This window comes from Diabrotica undecimpunctata, chromosome 10, assembly GCF_040954645.1.
Source record: "Diabrotica undecimpunctata isolate CICGRU chromosome 10, icDiaUnde3, whole genome shotgun sequence".
NCBI lineage: Eukaryota > Metazoa > Arthropoda > Insecta > Coleoptera > Chrysomelidae > Diabrotica > Diabrotica undecimpunctata.
This window is the reverse complement of record NC_092812.1, coordinates 58,601,072-58,619,285: the sequence shown is the minus strand read 5'-3', so window position 1 is coordinate 58,619,285 and position 18,214 is coordinate 58,601,072. Positions and strand designations below refer to the sequence as shown.

The 18,214-nt window shown below is 32.9% G+C and overlaps 1 protein-coding gene across 2 annotated transcripts in view; it reads right to left on the bottom strand.

Moving 5' to 3' along the window:
- Nucleotides 1-18,214, bottom strand: part of larp (La related protein) — an 83,265-nt gene that overhangs the window by 8,646 nt on the left and 56,405 nt on the right. For both annotated transcript variants that reach the window (XM_072545687.1, XM_072545686.1), the window contains 9 exons: nt 11,752-12,305; nt 11,504-11,693; nt 9,779-10,191; nt 8,933-9,149; nt 2,733-2,855; nt 2,421-2,656; nt 2,160-2,329; nt 1,716-2,104; nt 513-655 (listed from right to left, as the gene is read on the bottom strand). In XM_072545687.1, the coding sequence (XP_072401788.1) occupies nt 513-655; nt 1,716-2,104; nt 2,160-2,329; nt 2,421-2,656; nt 2,733-2,855; nt 8,933-9,149; nt 9,779-10,191; nt 11,504-11,693; nt 11,752-12,305 (2,435 nt within the window). The remainder of the gene's footprint in view (nt 1-512; nt 656-1,715; nt 2,105-2,159; nt 2,330-2,420; nt 2,657-2,732; nt 2,856-8,932; nt 9,150-9,778; nt 10,192-11,503; nt 11,694-11,751; nt 12,306-18,214) is intronic.

The window sequence follows — 18,214 nt, the reverse complement described above, 5'->3', positions numbered from 1 at the left end:
ACTCACAAAACCAAGAAAGATCAATACAGATTGACATTCCACAACAAAGAGAAACCCCAACAGTGGCAACCACCCCGCTAGGAGTGAAAAATACCGTGACTATAACTTAGGATTGTAATTTTTAAGTTTTGGGTCTCCAGAAGTTCAAGTAAAAAATGAAAGGTAAAGAGCATCATAGCATTGGATTGGTATCTCTGCAACTCCATTATCTTTTTTACAGCAGACACGTCAAATTAATTAAAATTCCAAATGAAAGTACCTCTTAAAGCATTAAAAAAAACAGTTTTTTGTTGTTTTCTGTAAGTTTCCTTTTCTGTATTAATACGCACTCATATACAAACCGAAGTTCGGTGGAAAGAATATTGCTGCGAAAAAACTAGCAGAAGACTTGTAAAGGTCTAGACTCTCTAAAAGCTTGTCAACACTGATGATAACGATGAGAGGAAACTTTAAATGAATTATACTACTCACACGAATCAAAATTAGTGTGTAAGAAAATTATTTTTGTGTACCTCTGGTAGCTCTGAGATGGACGTCGGTCACGGGCGCTGTTGGACATTGCTGACTGACTTTCGGAAACACTTCTATTCCTTTTATTTTGTTTGTATTGGTTTCCTTTGCCGTGGTGTGATTTCAAAATCTCATCAATCCTTGGCTGAAAAAACAAAAATTAAACTGTTAGTTTGTAATAAACCAAAAACCTTATGAATATCTCTAATATTATGTTACATAACGTGAATGTAAGAGTAGAAGATAATAGTCAGTGATACTTTAAAACAATTATCGTAAATCGGGGTAACTTTGCTCTATTACTAAAAAAAGTTGCATTTCAGAATCTGGTATCTATTTACAAAACGCGCCTCACTGTTTTACTGGTTGCCTGGTTTTACTTGTTCTTCCATTTACATGTCTACAGCGAGTCGAGATGTCGTTGTATGCGTTTAGTATGTTTTCTACATTTTTAAGAAGAAAGGAGGTTAGGCTAGTAAGTATATATGAAAAAACTTACAAAGAAGTAAAGACTTTTGATATATGATGGTATATTTTTTATTATTAGAATATTTAAAATGTATCCAAAAGGATTAAAAATATCCCCATAACGTTTTCGGTCCAGTCAGACCATCATAAGTGAAACCGAAATTCGGCTAATAGATTTTCAGTAGGTGCAGATTTAAGTTTATGGACAGGTATACTTAGATTATATATATATATATATATATATATATATATATATATATATATATATATACATATATTATGTATATTAATTCTTATACTGGATATATTCGGTAAGCGATGACGAGTAAACGATAAAAAGGTTTTTACACCTAGATTGGTAGCTAGTTTAAATTACTTTCAAGATGTAAGTATTTTCCACATGTTTAGTAATTTAATAGTCAAAATTTTACCTCATGTTTGTCATTTTAAAGTGGAAATATACTTCTAGGTTTCACTGATGATGGGCCGACTGGGCAGAAAACGTTTTGAAGATATTTGTAATCCTTTTGAATACATTTTAAAAATTTTAATATTAAAGTCGATAAAATTAAAGTCTTTACTTCTTTGTAAGTTTTTTTAAACTATGGTATACAGTCAACCACTGGGATTTTCCCTTTTATTTTGAAGTATATGACTTTTATTCCTCTGGACAACGTTTGCAAAGCTTTGGTTTTTTATTAAAGCCAAATATCAGATATTTCATATTTATTACTTACCTCTACTACTCTAAAATCTTCGATAGTTTTGAACTTGGAGAGGTGTTTTTTCAAAGTAGGAGTAACAGTAAGATGGCTGCCGTGCTTGTAGTATTTTAAGAAAGCCCAGAATTTTTCCAATCCATACAGTTGACCATTCTCGTAATCCCTGACTGTTTCTTGTTGAAAGTCTTCATACAAATGTGGTCTGAATTTAACTTCTAATCCATAAGAGAAAAAGCGGAATAGACACTCCAGGCCATAGCGATAGCCTTGTTCTGCATCTTCAAGAGCAAGACTCTTAAATTCATTGTACATTGTGCGATTAAAGTTCTCTCTGAGAAAGAATGACCAGAAACGGAAGAGTGTATTCATTTCATTAGATTGTCCAATACCAAATCGTTTGCGTTCTGAAAGGATAAAACTGTTAACTAAAGCAAAGTGTATAAATATAAACCTGCTTACCTTTCAAGCACTTCTGTCTGAATTTGTGATAAGCTTGTTGTGTGAAGTTATTGTCCTTTAACAGAGCATGTGATGGATGTTGGAAAGATGGAAGAGCCTGGGGTACGCTACCATAGCTTCCACAACTTGTACCCAAATGGGCATCATTAGGGCTTGTACCATAGCTGCTTCTGTAAATATGTATATTTTAATATAATATTAGTGCGCTGTGAGACTGCGATGAGAGAAATGATCTCGGAATTTTGTATAAAATATATTTACCCAGTTGATGTAGTACGAAGTCGATGTTCTCTGACATCCATGATCCATCCAACATGCTGCTCGACTGGAGGATTGCTTGAATGTCTAGTTTTCCGTTTCCTTGGAGTACTAGGATCAGGTCGGTCATCTTTAACGACGGCATAGAACCTTGGAACGTTTCTACTTGGTGTAGTATTTGGTTTCCTATTGTTGTTTATAGCGTTAACCGATTGCTGTTGTTTTGAAGGACTATCAACCTAATAAAAAACATTTAGTGTGTTTAAGCACTTATTAAGTAAGCTATTATTTAATGTATTACGTGATGATACATACCAGTGGAGGTGGTGGAGGTGGTAATTGTGGATTTTGTTTCTTTGGAGCAGGTGGAGCCATTTTCCTAAAATCTTCTTGGCTAATAACGGTGACAGTCTTGTAACTCTCAAGTGAGCTTCTTTCCTATAAAAAATAATAGTCTCTAATAAGAGTTCAGCTAAAAAAGTAGCTTCAATTTAAAGTTTTCCTCATGTAGTAGTTTGATGAAGTAAATAAAAACCACAATGTTGTAGAGGACTCTAGATATAAAGTGGCTTAAGTTAGGAATCTGCAATTTTGTAACGGAATATTTAAATAAATAAACCTCAAACAACTCAAAACACAGTCCCCTGGTATGTCCCTTTTCCAGAATTAAAAATCTTGTTATATTTATTTTTTTGTCGTTAATATCTGAATAAAAAATATCCAAATACATAAAAAAACTGGTAAGCATCTTTAGACATCACCATTATATTTTTAAAATAAAATTTTAATAAAAATATCTATGTGCAGATGTTGTCAAATTATTCAAACAGTCCCCTGTTAAAATTTAAAAACCGCGGGGAGTCAAATTTTGTTTTTTGGTGCGTAATCAAGGTACGTGTATCGTCTACAACTGTAGGTTCTTCGTTATAAACAATTCCTTTCCAATAGACCCACACAAAAAAATCTAAGCATGATAGCTCAGGCGATCTTGGAGGCCATCGAGCAGGTCCATTAGTTCCAATCCATCTGTTTGGAAATGTGGAAAGGGAGATTGATTAAAATACCACTATTATGTGAGGGTGCGCCATCTTGTCGACATATCATAACTCCTCTTGCGCGTAAAGGAATATCCCCCAGTAACATTGAATATTTAAAAGTATTATTTTACCCCTGTTACAATTTGTTTCACAATTTTTGTAGCTGTTCTGAAGTCCTTAATATATCTACCTCAGGCTGGCAGTTATATATACATGCTTGTAATGTACTCCCAAGCCTTCTTTTTTCATTAAGGAAGCATCGTCTGTCCTTTTATTCTCTACAATATTATTTTCCTTTACCAGCTGGATTAAAAACACCTTTCCATTTGTTGAATACACTGCAAATCTAGTACAATATTCGCTTATCTAAAAATTCACATAATGGAATGGAAGTCTATTGGTATACGTTCACCGAATACCACAGTACACTCCCACCAACGAGGCCTCTTACATCACGATTCGACGAGCCGTTTTACCCTCACCAAGCTAAAAATGTCACAAAAGAATTTTTTGACACCCTGTATATCAATGTATTTACTTCCACACCTGTTATACGTCGGCTGCCAGTTGACAAATGGTTCCGGTCTTGACTAAGACTTGAAAATGTGCTAAGTTACGCGTTGGCCGATAATGCAGATCCAATGCTTACCGACATAGGCGCCAGTGGCGTCAGATTTGAACTTTGACCGTCTGGCCCAAGTAGCCTATACTCTGCTTATGCAGAGTACCCATGGCCATCTCTCGTTGAAATGTTGTTTAACCACTGGTACACTCTTCCAAGTCTAAAAAGTGTTTTGACACTACATGCCACCATTTATATCTATAGTGTAGCGGAATCTGAGTCGATCTGCATGATCAACCCCACTCATATACTTATTATAATCTTCTATTGCAAAGTGGGCTGTTATATTACACTTTTTGTCAGTTTTTTCCTTTCTTTGAATGGTAACTTCATTGGTACTATGGAAGTTTGACGCAAGGCATACTACACGATTATCTTTCCATTTATAGAATGTTATATCAATGTTAGAAACCATAATATCAGCATCTCCTCGTTTTAACATTTTGTCTACTTTCATTGTTTTTGGTAAACCTCTCAAAACCTTACAAAACTTCCAGTAAGTTTAGTGTAGTGTAGTAATTATTAAAATAAAGAATTTTTTCTTGTGGGGTTCCTCTTCTGTTAATGACAATATAACTCTTTCGCCTAAAGTGCAAAGACAAGTATTTTGCTGCTACGACTTCATTTTTCTCCTGATAAGTGTCTAACTTTTTTATAAATCCGTACTGATCAGAGAGACACCAGAGTTTATATCCCCGTTTTACTGGCTTCATTGGGTTATATTGTTTGAGGCTGCTTCTGTCTTTGAATTTGACAATAGACTCATTAACAGATAGTTCCCGAGTTCCATAGTACAATAATCCAAACTGACTGTTTAAATTTTCCATCAAAGGCAGTACTTTATATAATTTATCCTTGTTTTCCTTGGATAGTAAAATGTTATCATTCAAATGCAAATTTAAGAAAATCTCCTGAAATTTGTGTCTGAACATAGACTCACTAACTAGAGGAACGTTGAGATCTCTACTGCTGCTCCAATAAGATTTAATACTGGGCAGCTGAGGATAACCCATCAAAAAATTTATTCCAACAAAACACAGAAACTCGTCAGTCGTTAGATTTAATGCCTTACTGTGTTGAGTAGAGTATAAGTTGGACAGAAAAACAATTTTTTCTATAGCAGGACCTAACATTTTCAAATAAACACTAAGAGAAGTGTTACATTCTATGAATTCGTTGTCATTAATTCCATCAGGTTGGTTATATATGCTAAGATCTAAATCTTCTTTTACTTTTAGTTTCAACTTTCTTCAAGTTTTTTCACTGCTAATTCAGTTTCTATTATTTGTTCTTCGTCATCTGTTTCCTCTTCACCTTGTATGTTTTCCTCATTCTGAAGTATATCTCCTACTATACTATTAGTTTCTATGATTTCTGTTTGCGAACCTAATAAATAAAGTCGGTAATTAAAATCCCTTCTTCGTCTTCTTCAAAATCCTAGATGTCAGTGTTTTGATCATTATCTAATGGAATCAAATCAAAAGAATTAAACTCGTCGCCTTAGCTCGTTAGCGGTTAAATATTTTTTTGAAATCCATTTATTCTTTGCCATGACTGCGACAACAACCGTAAATATACGATCGTTAGTTTTCTCGCCAGTACTTTTAGGATCAGTTCAAAATACAAAAAAACATAAATATAAATCAAAACAAACCGATTACAGTAAATTTTTTATTGTTTATTAGTTCTAAGAACTACAAACATTGATTGTGAATAATAGTCTGATTCTAATTTTACGATTTGTTTAAATAAATTTTATAATACTTATCACATAAACCTGAACTCACAACCATTGTTTTCAGGTGATGTTTAAAACTTCGAATGTTATTGAAACGATTTCGTTTTAAATACACAATAAGATTTGTAGGTACTCTAAAGGATCGTCGCAATAAACAACGCTTTTAGCTTATTGTACAAATTTATGACAATTAAAATAAGGCGGACTTAATAGTACCGTTGAGAAGTAACTGTCAAAAAAAATCTAAACGGACAGGCTAAAATCTAAAACCTTAAAAGAGTTAAAGAAACAGCTCACAACATACTAGATAATCAATTATTTTAAATAAATTGTCGTTATTAAAACTCTTAAAATAGTAAAAAAAAGGTTACCAAGGGACTGTTTTCACTAAAGGCTGAGACGCGGGGTTCATCAGCAGATTCAGTAGTATCATTAAACAAAATAGTGGTTGCCCGCTTAGTTCCACGATGTAACAAACTTCACACCGATTGAGTTCCGTTTCACGTTTCACTATCTTAATGCCCCGCACCAAAACAAAATTTTACTCAGCAGCACCACGATACACAAATACCGGTATGCCACTCAAGGAATAGAAATGAGTACTCCGACGCGCATGACGTTAACTGCAAAGCAACAATACAGGGTACTACGGTGTTCGGTAGCCGAATTGTTTTTACAAAGCCTCTCATTTCGATCTGTTTTTCTAGTGTATAGTCTGTTTAGTTCAATTTTATGTATTATCGACAAATATGCCGGGTTGTGCCGTAGCTAATTGTAAAAATTATAATATCCCTAGTGACATGGGTATTGAAAATACTGCCCTTTGGTCTCAGCTGAGTGTTGGATATGACAAAAATTGTTTTATTAATCACCGCTGTGATAAATCTTCCTTCCTTCCATCTCTTTCTTGGGAGTGCAACTGACCTTCTGCCATCGGGCCTTTCCCAAAATGTGGCGTTCAGGTGTCTTTCGTCACTCGATCTTAGTACGTGGCCCGCCCATCTTATTCGGTTTGCTTAATGTAGCGTACTATGTTTTCATCTCCATATACTGTCTGGAGTTAATCATTGTGTCTTTTTCTCCATTCTCCTGTTGTCTCTTCTCTGCAAGGCCCATAGATTGTCCGCAGTATCTTTCTTTTCAGAATTGACAATTGCGCATAAATTGACACTACATCATCTCTGTTTAAAAGATTCTATGAGGCAAAGAGTGACACCTGCAGTTCAATTATTGTCAAATTCTGTAGCAAAAGCTATTAGTTATGTTGGAGAAAATGGACTTATGCCAAAAGATAGTTACTGGAATACGAAATGCATATGGTACAGATTTAGATAAGCAGGCACGTCTACTGGATAAAACGTCAGAAATGGTCAATTCAATGCGGGTTGGTAAACAGAAAGGAATTATTCCATTTTAAAAAGGAATATTGTCTACTAATAGAACTCTGAAAGAGTTACTTCCTTACCTACAAGCAAAATACAACGTTAACTATATTTTAACTTCGAGGTTGAATCAGGACGTGCTAGAGAACTTTTTTTCTTATATTCGAGGAATGGGTGGTGCAAATGATCATTCTTCGCCAATAGATTTTAAATATATATAGATTAAGATGGTATATTTTTTATTTATTTAAGGACAACATTCTTACATCTTTACAGAATGTCTCAATACTATTGAAACTAACAGCTCAATAGAAAGTCCTCAATTACCAAGCGATATTTCGGTTTCAGAAGATATTTGCTTGACATAAAAAATGCTGTCTAATTTGGTAAAAAAAACTGAAGGTTCGAAATAATGTCAGTCTGAAGAGGACAAAATACTTCAAAATACATTTATAGAAGTTCAAAACTTGAAGGAGAATCATATAATTGACGATGACATTTTGAAAGTGGCAGGCAATTATGAGGTGAAAGAAAAAATTTATCGGGACTCTTTGAAGTATGTTGCTAGTTTTGTTGCATACAAATTCAAGTATAAATATAGTTTAGGAAACCCTACAAAATTATGAGACATATACGGAACCCGATTGGCTACAGACAGTCTCTAGAGGTTCTCTTTTGTACCCAAACGAAGAACTTCTTTAAATTCAAGAAATAAATTTTAATAATGTACATAGTATAAAATATTCAATAAATCTTTATTATGAATTGTCGGCCGGATTCATTACTGGAACATTGTAAATTAAGCTAATGTTGGAAAATGCAAGTCGAAGTTCGAAGATATTTTGTAACACATTCATTTAAAATAATTTTCTCTAATTTTAAATGTTAATTAAGTAATCCAGAAAGTGTTTTAATATTTAAATATTCTACATACTTTGTTCAAATTACACTATTTTGGAAATATTCCAGTAATCAATTTGACCATCGAAATATGTATAAAATAGAATTAATTTTATTAATGCTTATGAATTGAAAAGATTATTATATTCCTACATTATTATGAATATACACACTTTATTTAGAAAAACGTCGAAAAAAGTTGTTTTATTTTCCAATAACCAATCAGAAAACCTATACCCAAGAAAAATAAAAACATTGTAAACTACACATCTTATATCAAGTGCCAAATAATATATATTTGATTGTTTATATATTTGTTATAGCGTTAGTGTTCTAATAGAAACTTTGCTTCGCACGTGACGTCACACAGTGCGAGAGATAGAGCTAGAGTGCGCAATAGCATACCGGTATTTGTGTATCGTGAACAGGACTGTTTTAATAATTTGAGGACATGCACATAAATATTTTGATTAAAATTTTATTTTAAAAATATAATGGTGTCTCAAAATGCTTACCAGTTTTTATTATGTATTTGTATATTCTTTATTCAGTTATTAATGACAAAAAAAATAAACACTTATAACAAGACTTTTAATTCTGGAAAAGAGACGTACCAGGGGACTGTGTTTTGAGGTGTTTAAGGTTCGTTTATTTAAATATTCCACTATAAAATTACTAAATATGCTAACGTGCCAAGAATACCTAATAATATATCGTTATTGATACAAAAAACTTAACATTGATTACATAAAATTAGCTTGGGACAGGGATTTTCCATTTAGTGGAGCCGTACTACAAAATTTACATAAACGTATTAAATTGTTTTAGATACTTACATAATCTTGATCAGTCCATAAGTCCTCTTCGTAATAAAAAAGTCCATCGTTTATAGCCTGAATGAGATCTTGACTCATTTTAACTCGAGTAGTCCAATCACCGGTCCGATCATATCCTTCATGTTTAGGTGCTCTTGAGGAAGTTGTGTTTTGTGTTACTATTAACAATTTATTGACATCTCTGTCACTCAGTTCATCTGAGTCATCTTCTGGTGGCCTAAATAAGACAGTAAATAAGATTAGTAAGAACGAATTCTTCAAAAATGAGTAAGAGATTTGTAATTATTTTTTCAGTTACTTCAAAATGGATAAATCTTTATTTTACCAACAAAAGGATCTAAGTAGATAATCTATGTACGTGTGTACCACTACAGATATAAGGAAATTAATGTGTCAGAGAGAGAAGTACCTTTTAGGTAAGTACGATACATGTTGATGTCTCACGCCCCGCTCCCAGTAATTCATCATTTTTAAATTAATTTACAAATTATTTTTGAGGTTCAACTATTATCCTCTAGTCGGTGTCAGTAATTTGCCATTAAGATTTCATATATCCGCAAACGTCTTTGTTATTTCCTCCCCTGTTTTCTTCTTTAATGGATGAGTCTACACGTGACATTTGACATAAAACGTTCTCATTCTTATTTACCTAAAAGGTACTTCTCTCTCTAACACATTGATTTCATTAACATAGAAAATTATGGAGAAATGAGTTACGTAAGCCAACCGCACATACAGATAAAGGCAAACATAATGATAATATCAATTATGATTATAATTATACCCATTTAAAATCACAACAGAACTAACAAAACTGGATAATTAAACTAAAACATATTCTCTTACCATTCATTAAATGTGTTTTGTCGTCCAGTTGGCACTTCTTGATCTAACTCTTCATCAAAATGAAAATCGAGCTCTTCTCTCTCAAAAGACTTGACCTTCGACTCTTTTTTGACCTTATTTTCTTTATTTTTTCTCTTGACCTCCCTCCAGTTTTCTTCATCTTCATTCTTTTCTTTCGGTTTTTCTTTTAAGGAATCCTGGTTTCCGTTAACTAAAGTGTTGAATTTTTGTTTCTTTTGTTCTAGATCAGAAGGAATAAATTCAGCTACATCAGGATTTAAGTTATCAAGCTGTCTTTCTCTAAGAGTTTTAGGCAATGGAGGGGGTGGAACTACTTTGGCAAGGATTTCCTCCGTTTGCTCGTTATTTTCATCCAAGATAGGCCATCTCAATGGATCTTTCTTCGGTCTCACCTAAACAGATTAAGAAAAATATCAATTATAAAAGCAAGTCTATAGATAGTTGAACGGAAGCTTACTTATAAAAACTAATACTTATAATAGTTAACAAAATTAGACTATTAGTTTTCATAAGCATAAAAGAAAAATACAAATACACTTTTGAAAACAGTAGAGGACAAATATTTATGATAGACTATATTATGTCGAATAGAGAGTTACAGCCCTCTCAAATCTTGGATGTAAGAGCACTAACATTAGCAGAAATAGGATCATAAATTAGTATTGTGCAAAATCCGAATGAAAACACATATATGTGATTAAAAAACACCAGAATACACAACAAAGATAAAAGTCGAAAAGAAAAACCGTGCCCAATCAGCAAATCACCAGACAATCTTACTAAAAATGACTCATCATACAGCGAGAATTGTAATGTGACTACTATGCCCTTTAATATCGAGGTTTAATACCATCGTACTCAGAGGATGCATAGTGCTCGGAGAAAAGTGTTACCTAAGCTGTGTCCTATAGAGCTGGGAGGTTATGCGCACACAGCTGTCTGAGAGTTTTTCGTCCCAACTCGTGAGAATAAAATGGACACAGAGACACAAAGAGATGGCACGACACAGCAGAACTTAGAAATTAGTACCTCTTTTGAGTCTACAAATAAAAGTATAAGGATACAAGCAGAGGGGCGACCCTGGTCGTGGACTCTATCTATGCCCCAAATACTTTTCAATAACCCCAACCAGGATCCTAGGGACAAACCTTCAGCACTACAACAACTTCGGCAGAATTTACTATTAAAAGCTATAGACTGCTATTAAATGGTTCGACGTCGCCTTGATACAAGAGCTATGGGTATACCAGAGTCAAATAAAAGCTTTTAGAAGACCCCACTGTTACAAAGTATTGCACAACAATCTGGTTTTTATGTTCAACTTCAAAATAAGAGCAATTTACTTGATCTACTACACATTATTGTTATGGTTATTTCTTCCTGGAGCTTCAATTACATACTTCTTGCTTCACGTTAGCTATAGTAACTCATCATGAGTTACCTGTTATTTTCAAATGGTCGTTTTTTTCTTCTATATACTCTTTTTTCCTTAAAATTCTCCATCTTTTCATTTTCTTATTGTCCTACTCTTCTGTTGTATCCCTAAGTTGTTTACGATAGCGACTGTCCTCTAGGTAAATGAATTAACCATGTTACAAAACGTTAAACTGCCATGAATAAAAATTGAGGAAACTGTCATAAACGAAAACAGACATGAATTTATAAAATGATTAAATTCAATCTTTTTTTATTAATTTTTCTTACCTTAAAACCTGCAGTCAACTCAAGTTTGTCGGATGAACTAATAGCGTCAACAATCAGAGTTACATTGTTTGTTAAAGCTTGAACTCGATGGAAAGAAGCAATCAGAGTGACAGGAAGGTACCCTTCAGAATCCATTTTTCGTCTCAAAAAGAAATCTCTATTTAAATTATCCTCGCTGAAGTAATATTCGCTAAAAAGAAATATATGTCAATGCCGTTTATTCATTAAATAAAAAATGATATACTAACATTTGATTTCGAACATATTCCTTGATAGTAGGCCCATCTAGACTTAAATAGCTATTACTATTGAAATAATAGGTTCCCATATATGGCATGAAGGCTTGCCCATCAGCTAAATCTCCAATCTTTGATGGAAATTCGTGAGAATGGTAATCGAGATAGTCTAAGTTATTTTGTCCTCTGTTATTTTGTCTATTGTTTGCTCCTCTCCTACCCCCTCGCTGCCTGTCGCTGCGATTCCTAGGGTTGGATCTGGAATGTCGGCCACTTTGTGGGTGTCCGTTGAGCTCCCTTTCAGCTCTCCAATCTTTATCGCCCTCGCTAACTGTCGATCTCTCGTCACCAGCTCGTTCGTTTCGTCTCCGTTCGTTTTTATTTGGTTTGCTCAAATCTATTTCTAGGGGCACCCATTTGTGTTTCATCGGTTTTCTTTTATCGTCACCTTCTTCTAAATTTTGCTGATGAGTTTGGCGATCTTTGTTAGTTGATGTGCCTGCTACTATAGCTGCTGTTGTAGTTTCGGGAGCTATTTGACTTACTGGGCCCAAGGATTTGCGAGACTGTAATATAAAATATTGGTATTACTATATTGAACACATATGCGTTAATTCATTAAAAAATTATGATGTATTAATATATATACATATATGTATATATATATATATATATATATATATATATATATATATATATATATATATATATATATAGGTTTCCAAAAGAAATAAAATGACAAACTGGAAAATAAAAATGTAAAAAAATTATATAAAATCTCATTCTATATCCTATCAATGTAGCATTGAATGTATGTATATGAAAATCAGTCTATGATGTGTGCGAATTATATCGTAAAACAATTTTATCTAAAAATCGGTAAGATAGTTTCGAAACAAATTCAGATTTCTGCTTTAATCTGGGGCCTTCTAAAAATTGCAAGACACGACCAGACGATGATAAAAGATGTTAAAGATTTAGATTCCCCATGTCTTCTTTAACATCTTTTATCATCGTCTGGTCGTGTCTTGCAATTTTTAGAAGGCCCCAGATTAAAGCAGAAATCTGAATTTGTTTCGAAACTATCTTACCGATTTTTCTATCAGATGTCGCTATTGCGTCCATAACGAAGTCATGTTATTGTTACTTCTAATAAGACAGAGAATTTTATTTTTCACGTTAAGAACGGCTATGAATAACTATTCTGATGAGCTTTATTAAAGCGAAATACGTATCAATAGATACATAGACGATTTGAACGTGAAATAAAATATTTTCTGTCTTTTTCATTTTCAATTTCAATTTTATCTAAATTTCAATTCCTGGATAGAAATCTTAAATAAAAAATTTCACTAATAAAACATCTTATTGATACGTGACAATTGTCTGAGGGGACATCTAAAGAACATACATTGATAACAATGATAACATATTCAGTTTTATGTAAGCTTAGACGTAATTTTCACAAAATCCACAAGATTTCCTTCATTGACTTTGATTTACGATGAAAATAATACCCTTGTACTCAGACAAGCTTTATAGTCCAGAAAAATACTGTAAAATGTACCCTGTTGGGGACCCAGCCAGGTATACAGTACGTTAAGTTTTGGATTAGATATTGCATACTATATATATATATATATATATATATATATATATATATATATATATATATATATATATATATATATATATATACACCGGTATTTAGGCGTCACGCCATTCCGGTAGGGATCTATGGAGGAGTATCACCGAGCCGCAAGCCCTTATCTCTTGCCGTACTGCTCCACCATAGGCCGATCAGACACCAGCATATTCTAGTCTAAGCTGTAAATTCATCTAGAATTTTAAACTGCTGCGTTAGCCTTTTTTATTTTTCTGTACACCGAGCTGGGGCTCGAACCCACATCCACTGAACCATTTGACAGTGATTTTTTTAATTGTTAAAAATTATTGCTAAAAATGCACCATTTTGATAAGATTTGTCTACCAGTAAAAAGTAAAACACTTTCAACGAATTTGGAGGTATTTCATAAATCGCGTTTAAAATGGCGATTTTTGAATGTTGGTTTACTAATTTGTTGTTTAGAAAAACTGTAAAAAAACCTAAGAACTCTTCATTTTCAACAAATGTTACACGAAAATTCTTTAAATGGTTCATTTTTGGCCTTACATTAGTAATTATTTAAAAATATTCGGGTCAAAGTCACGGGAAGATCTTATTTCTCTGGACTATTACGGCATTTATTGATTAGTTCCAATATAATTTCCTCATAATTCTTATATCTGCCACCTAGGACAATTCTCTCCAAAATTATCATCAGTTCAGTATGGATCGAATAATTTTTTATAATTTATAAGCCAAGCAAGTATGTTATAGTTTGAGTCTTTGAGTCCCTTGAAGATATGGCAGAAGAGACGAATTTGAATTGAAAGGTTTAGCTGTATTTAAAAATTGATTTTATTTAAAACAGTATCAAACTCTTATCAAAAAATAAATTCAACACTTTTTATTGTTTTTCTGATAAGTTTCAGGAACTGCCTAATGAAATATTATTTTATTTCTTTAGATAAGTTATCAAATAATTGAATTGTATTAAACAATGGTATTTGAATAGCAAATGGTCCAATGACAGCAGATTATTGGGATAAATATCATGAATTTGCAAAAACCTTTCTATAAGTATCCCCAATGGAAAGAAAGCTATTGCATGTTCCATAGATGGTGTCCACTAACTGGATTAGAGCTGAGACGTATAAACACAGAAATAAAAAATAAACATACCCAACTGATAAAGCGAAACAAAAAATGATGTAATAAAAAAAGAGAATTACATTTAGGAACAAAAAGAGGATACCTGTTGATGGATATATGTTATAACAAACAGTTTCTACAACGATTGTAAATAGAGGCTCATAATGGCCTTTTACACCCAGATCTGAAAAAATTGGACAGGAAAAAGCTAAGTCCATGACGCCGATGAGTCTGATATTATTTGTAGTATAAAAACTGTTCGAAAGGCACATTAGGGATAGTGTAATCGATGAAAGTCCGATACACCAGAGGCAGTATGGGAATAGAACAGTATTCTCTATGGAAACAGTTCTAAAAGAACTAGACAAAACAAACTGCAGATGCATAGACTACATGCTGAGGAGCAGTGTGATACACACAAGGATACTAGGGGATACAGTTTCAGCTCAGGTAGCCCGCAGAGGTTGTCTGCAGAGGTCATGAATAGGCTAGCTAGAATCAGGAACGACATACATGGGCTATGCGGATGTCCTAGTCACCTTAGCCCACAGCAAATTACACAGTTGGAGACAGAATACAACAGGCTCCGACTGTAGTTACAGATTGGAGCTCAAATGTAGGGATTAGCATAAGCACCCATCCGGGTGTCCGGATGGGTGCTTATCCAAAAATCCAGTCCAAAATCACAAAATTTAGCAGGAGAAGGAATTTAAAATGATTCGGCCCTCTAAGCATGAATGGTACCAATCCAAATCTGGATGAGTGAAGTAAAGTATATTGCAGTCATATTAGACTCAAGGCTTACTTATAATCAGTAGATTCAACTAGAGAGAGAGATGATTACAAATGATCTCCAGACGTCCATATGGAAAAATGTGGAGTTTAAAACAAGACATGTTATATGCGATTTATAATATGGTGGTAAAACCAAAAATTACAATGCATTAGTGGTATGGTGGATAAAGGTGCCATCTAAGCAAAGTACAAAGACTGCTTGCTTTTGAAGTCTTTTATTTGAATTTCGCGCCATTGACTAATATGATTGTCACTCAAATTTGAAGTGTGTTAAGTTATTAATTTCTTATATTATATATACGATTTTTGTTCTAAAAACAATTTTTTTAATATTAAAAAACTGATTAATTCAAATTTAATAAGAGTATATGGAAAAATTGTTTATAAATAAAAATGTAATGTTTATAAATAACGTTTGTTTAATATAATTGTATTTTAAATAAATAAATTAAAAAAATAATATAAAAATGAGTTAAGAAAAGATTTGTACATCCCGTAGTCATTAGCTGCCTTGTTTTGGATAATTTTGCAATGAAAATATGACAATTGTTATTATTTTAACGTTGTACACCAGTTAGAGAAAGCAGATTTAGTCCAGCAGATCCCGAGATATGTCATTTTTTTCTGAGCGCTCTATTTTGAAATTGTGTTGGATTTTTTGAAGAGCGCAGCTGGCCCTTCTTTCGGAAAGGAAAATCTAGTGAGACATATGCACGTGATACATGTTATAAGCAGTAATAACAATATGTAGCCTTATAAACAATGTGTTTTGGTAAAGACCAGATGACAGAAGATCTGTAGGACGGCCTAGAAAAAGGTGGAAAGATGCAAAAATAAGGGTGCGACAGTGGGAAATGGTGGCATAGGACCGACAAGAATGGAAGGCAACAGTATACACGGGAAATACACACGAAGAGTTAGTTGCATCGCCATTGATGATGATGATGATGAGGACTACAATAATTGTGAATGTTTATAAACAATTATATTGGTTTTGTCTATGACAAATATGCCAAATTCATTGATTTACGATTTACAAATATAAAGAGAACTGCAAATGTTTTGTAACCGATTTACCAAAAATATTTTTTTTTATTTTTAGGGAAACTATCAGATTAATATTTCTCGATGGGACTTTTAAATAGCGGGTCAAAATGTTATCTTACTGTTTACAAAAACGGCAAGTTACTGTTCAATATCAGTGCAGCGCAGAAATACTATCATCGAAGAAGTGTAAAAATTAATAGACTAATAAATATAATCAATCTGAAATAAATTATGTTATAGTACACAATAATAGCAAAGTGAATCATGATAATGATTTAAATAAAATATAAATAAATTTATTATAAAAATTTTTTTAAAATTCCCTCTTGTCTGATTACAAATATACATATATATATACATGGGGAAAAATCCTCGTCCTTTAAATTGACAGGACATTTTTTAGCGTTTATCTAGAGATGCTTATAATCTGTTTAGATTATAAAGCAAAAACTTAAACAGCTTGATTTACACCCAAAAAGTTATTAAAAATAAAATCTTGAACATATATTTTTAATTAGTCTTTATTACCTTACTTTTTTAGCCGTCTTAACAATAGGATATCTATATCTAATAAAATGTGTAAATATGAAAATCGAGTATTTTGTATTCGGGTATTCAATTTCAATTAAAATGTAACAAGCATTAGATGTTTAATAGGTCTTTCCAAAACGACGTTACGGCAACATCGTAATGTTTGATTAATAAAAGACAACGCTGGGCTATCAAAAGATAACAATTTGCACGAGAGAAATAGGGAATAAAATTATACTGGTGTATAGGAGACAGTCAATTCTCACAATCTTCTGAGAATAAGTATTATGGACTCACATTGGCAACCTTTTCATCAATAAAATTACAATTAGAAATGACAGTTTTCATTCCTCGAATAGAAGTAAAACTTCGTCTTGTTTCAATCAATCACAATCAAGCAGGGAGGCAATAAACTCAAATCTACTCTTTGTGAATCGATATCTATATAAAATTTTGTAGTTTTTGTGAAACAAATGGAGAAAACTGCATATCGGATCTTTCATTATATTGACATACAGTGTGTCCTCGGAAAGGGTGCCCAAGAGGGGAAACATTTTTATTTTTTATAATGAAAAGTATATCTTTAGTAAAATCAAGGACGCGTTTCGACATCACTGTCATCTCAGCTTTATAAAACTGGAGAAATCAAATGGAGTCTAATTTAAAGAAAAGTGGCTGGGTTGCCAACGCCATAGGGAACATCCCACACTATATCATTGCTATTTAAAATCATGTAATAGTGTATTATTAAAAGACCCAAACAGTCCAATTGTTCTCCTATTTTGGCCTTCAAAATGGTACCCATAGGAGAGTAAATGGACTTTTTGGATCTGTTAATAACCCACAAAGCTGTATAAGATTTTTACATGAAATCAATGATGTTTTAACAGAATAACTGGGATCTCTAGTAAAAATGCTTATTACAGGATTCAACGCTAGTAAATTCGGTAAAACGGTAACTGTTTCATAATTCATAAAATTAAGTATAAAATGAAGCATGGTTTTTCAAAAGTTGCGAATTAATTTGTTTATACGAGATTTAAATAAAATTAAACTATAAACTTTGAAAATCTGGCTAATGGAAGTTATAGAATAACTCAAAACGGACACTTTAAGCTTTGGTAAATGTTTATATATTAATTTTTGACCAAGATATGGAATTTTTATTATCGCGCTCTGAGGCTCACGATAAGCTCGCAGCGCAAGTAATTGATTGCTAATTTATTGCCGAAGTGTTACACCAAGAAATAATTTATTGCTGCAACCGTTTCTGAGAAACAATGATTATCTGTACATTGACCAATCCTCAAAAACTACCCCATTATCCCTTAGCGCAAAACTCATCCC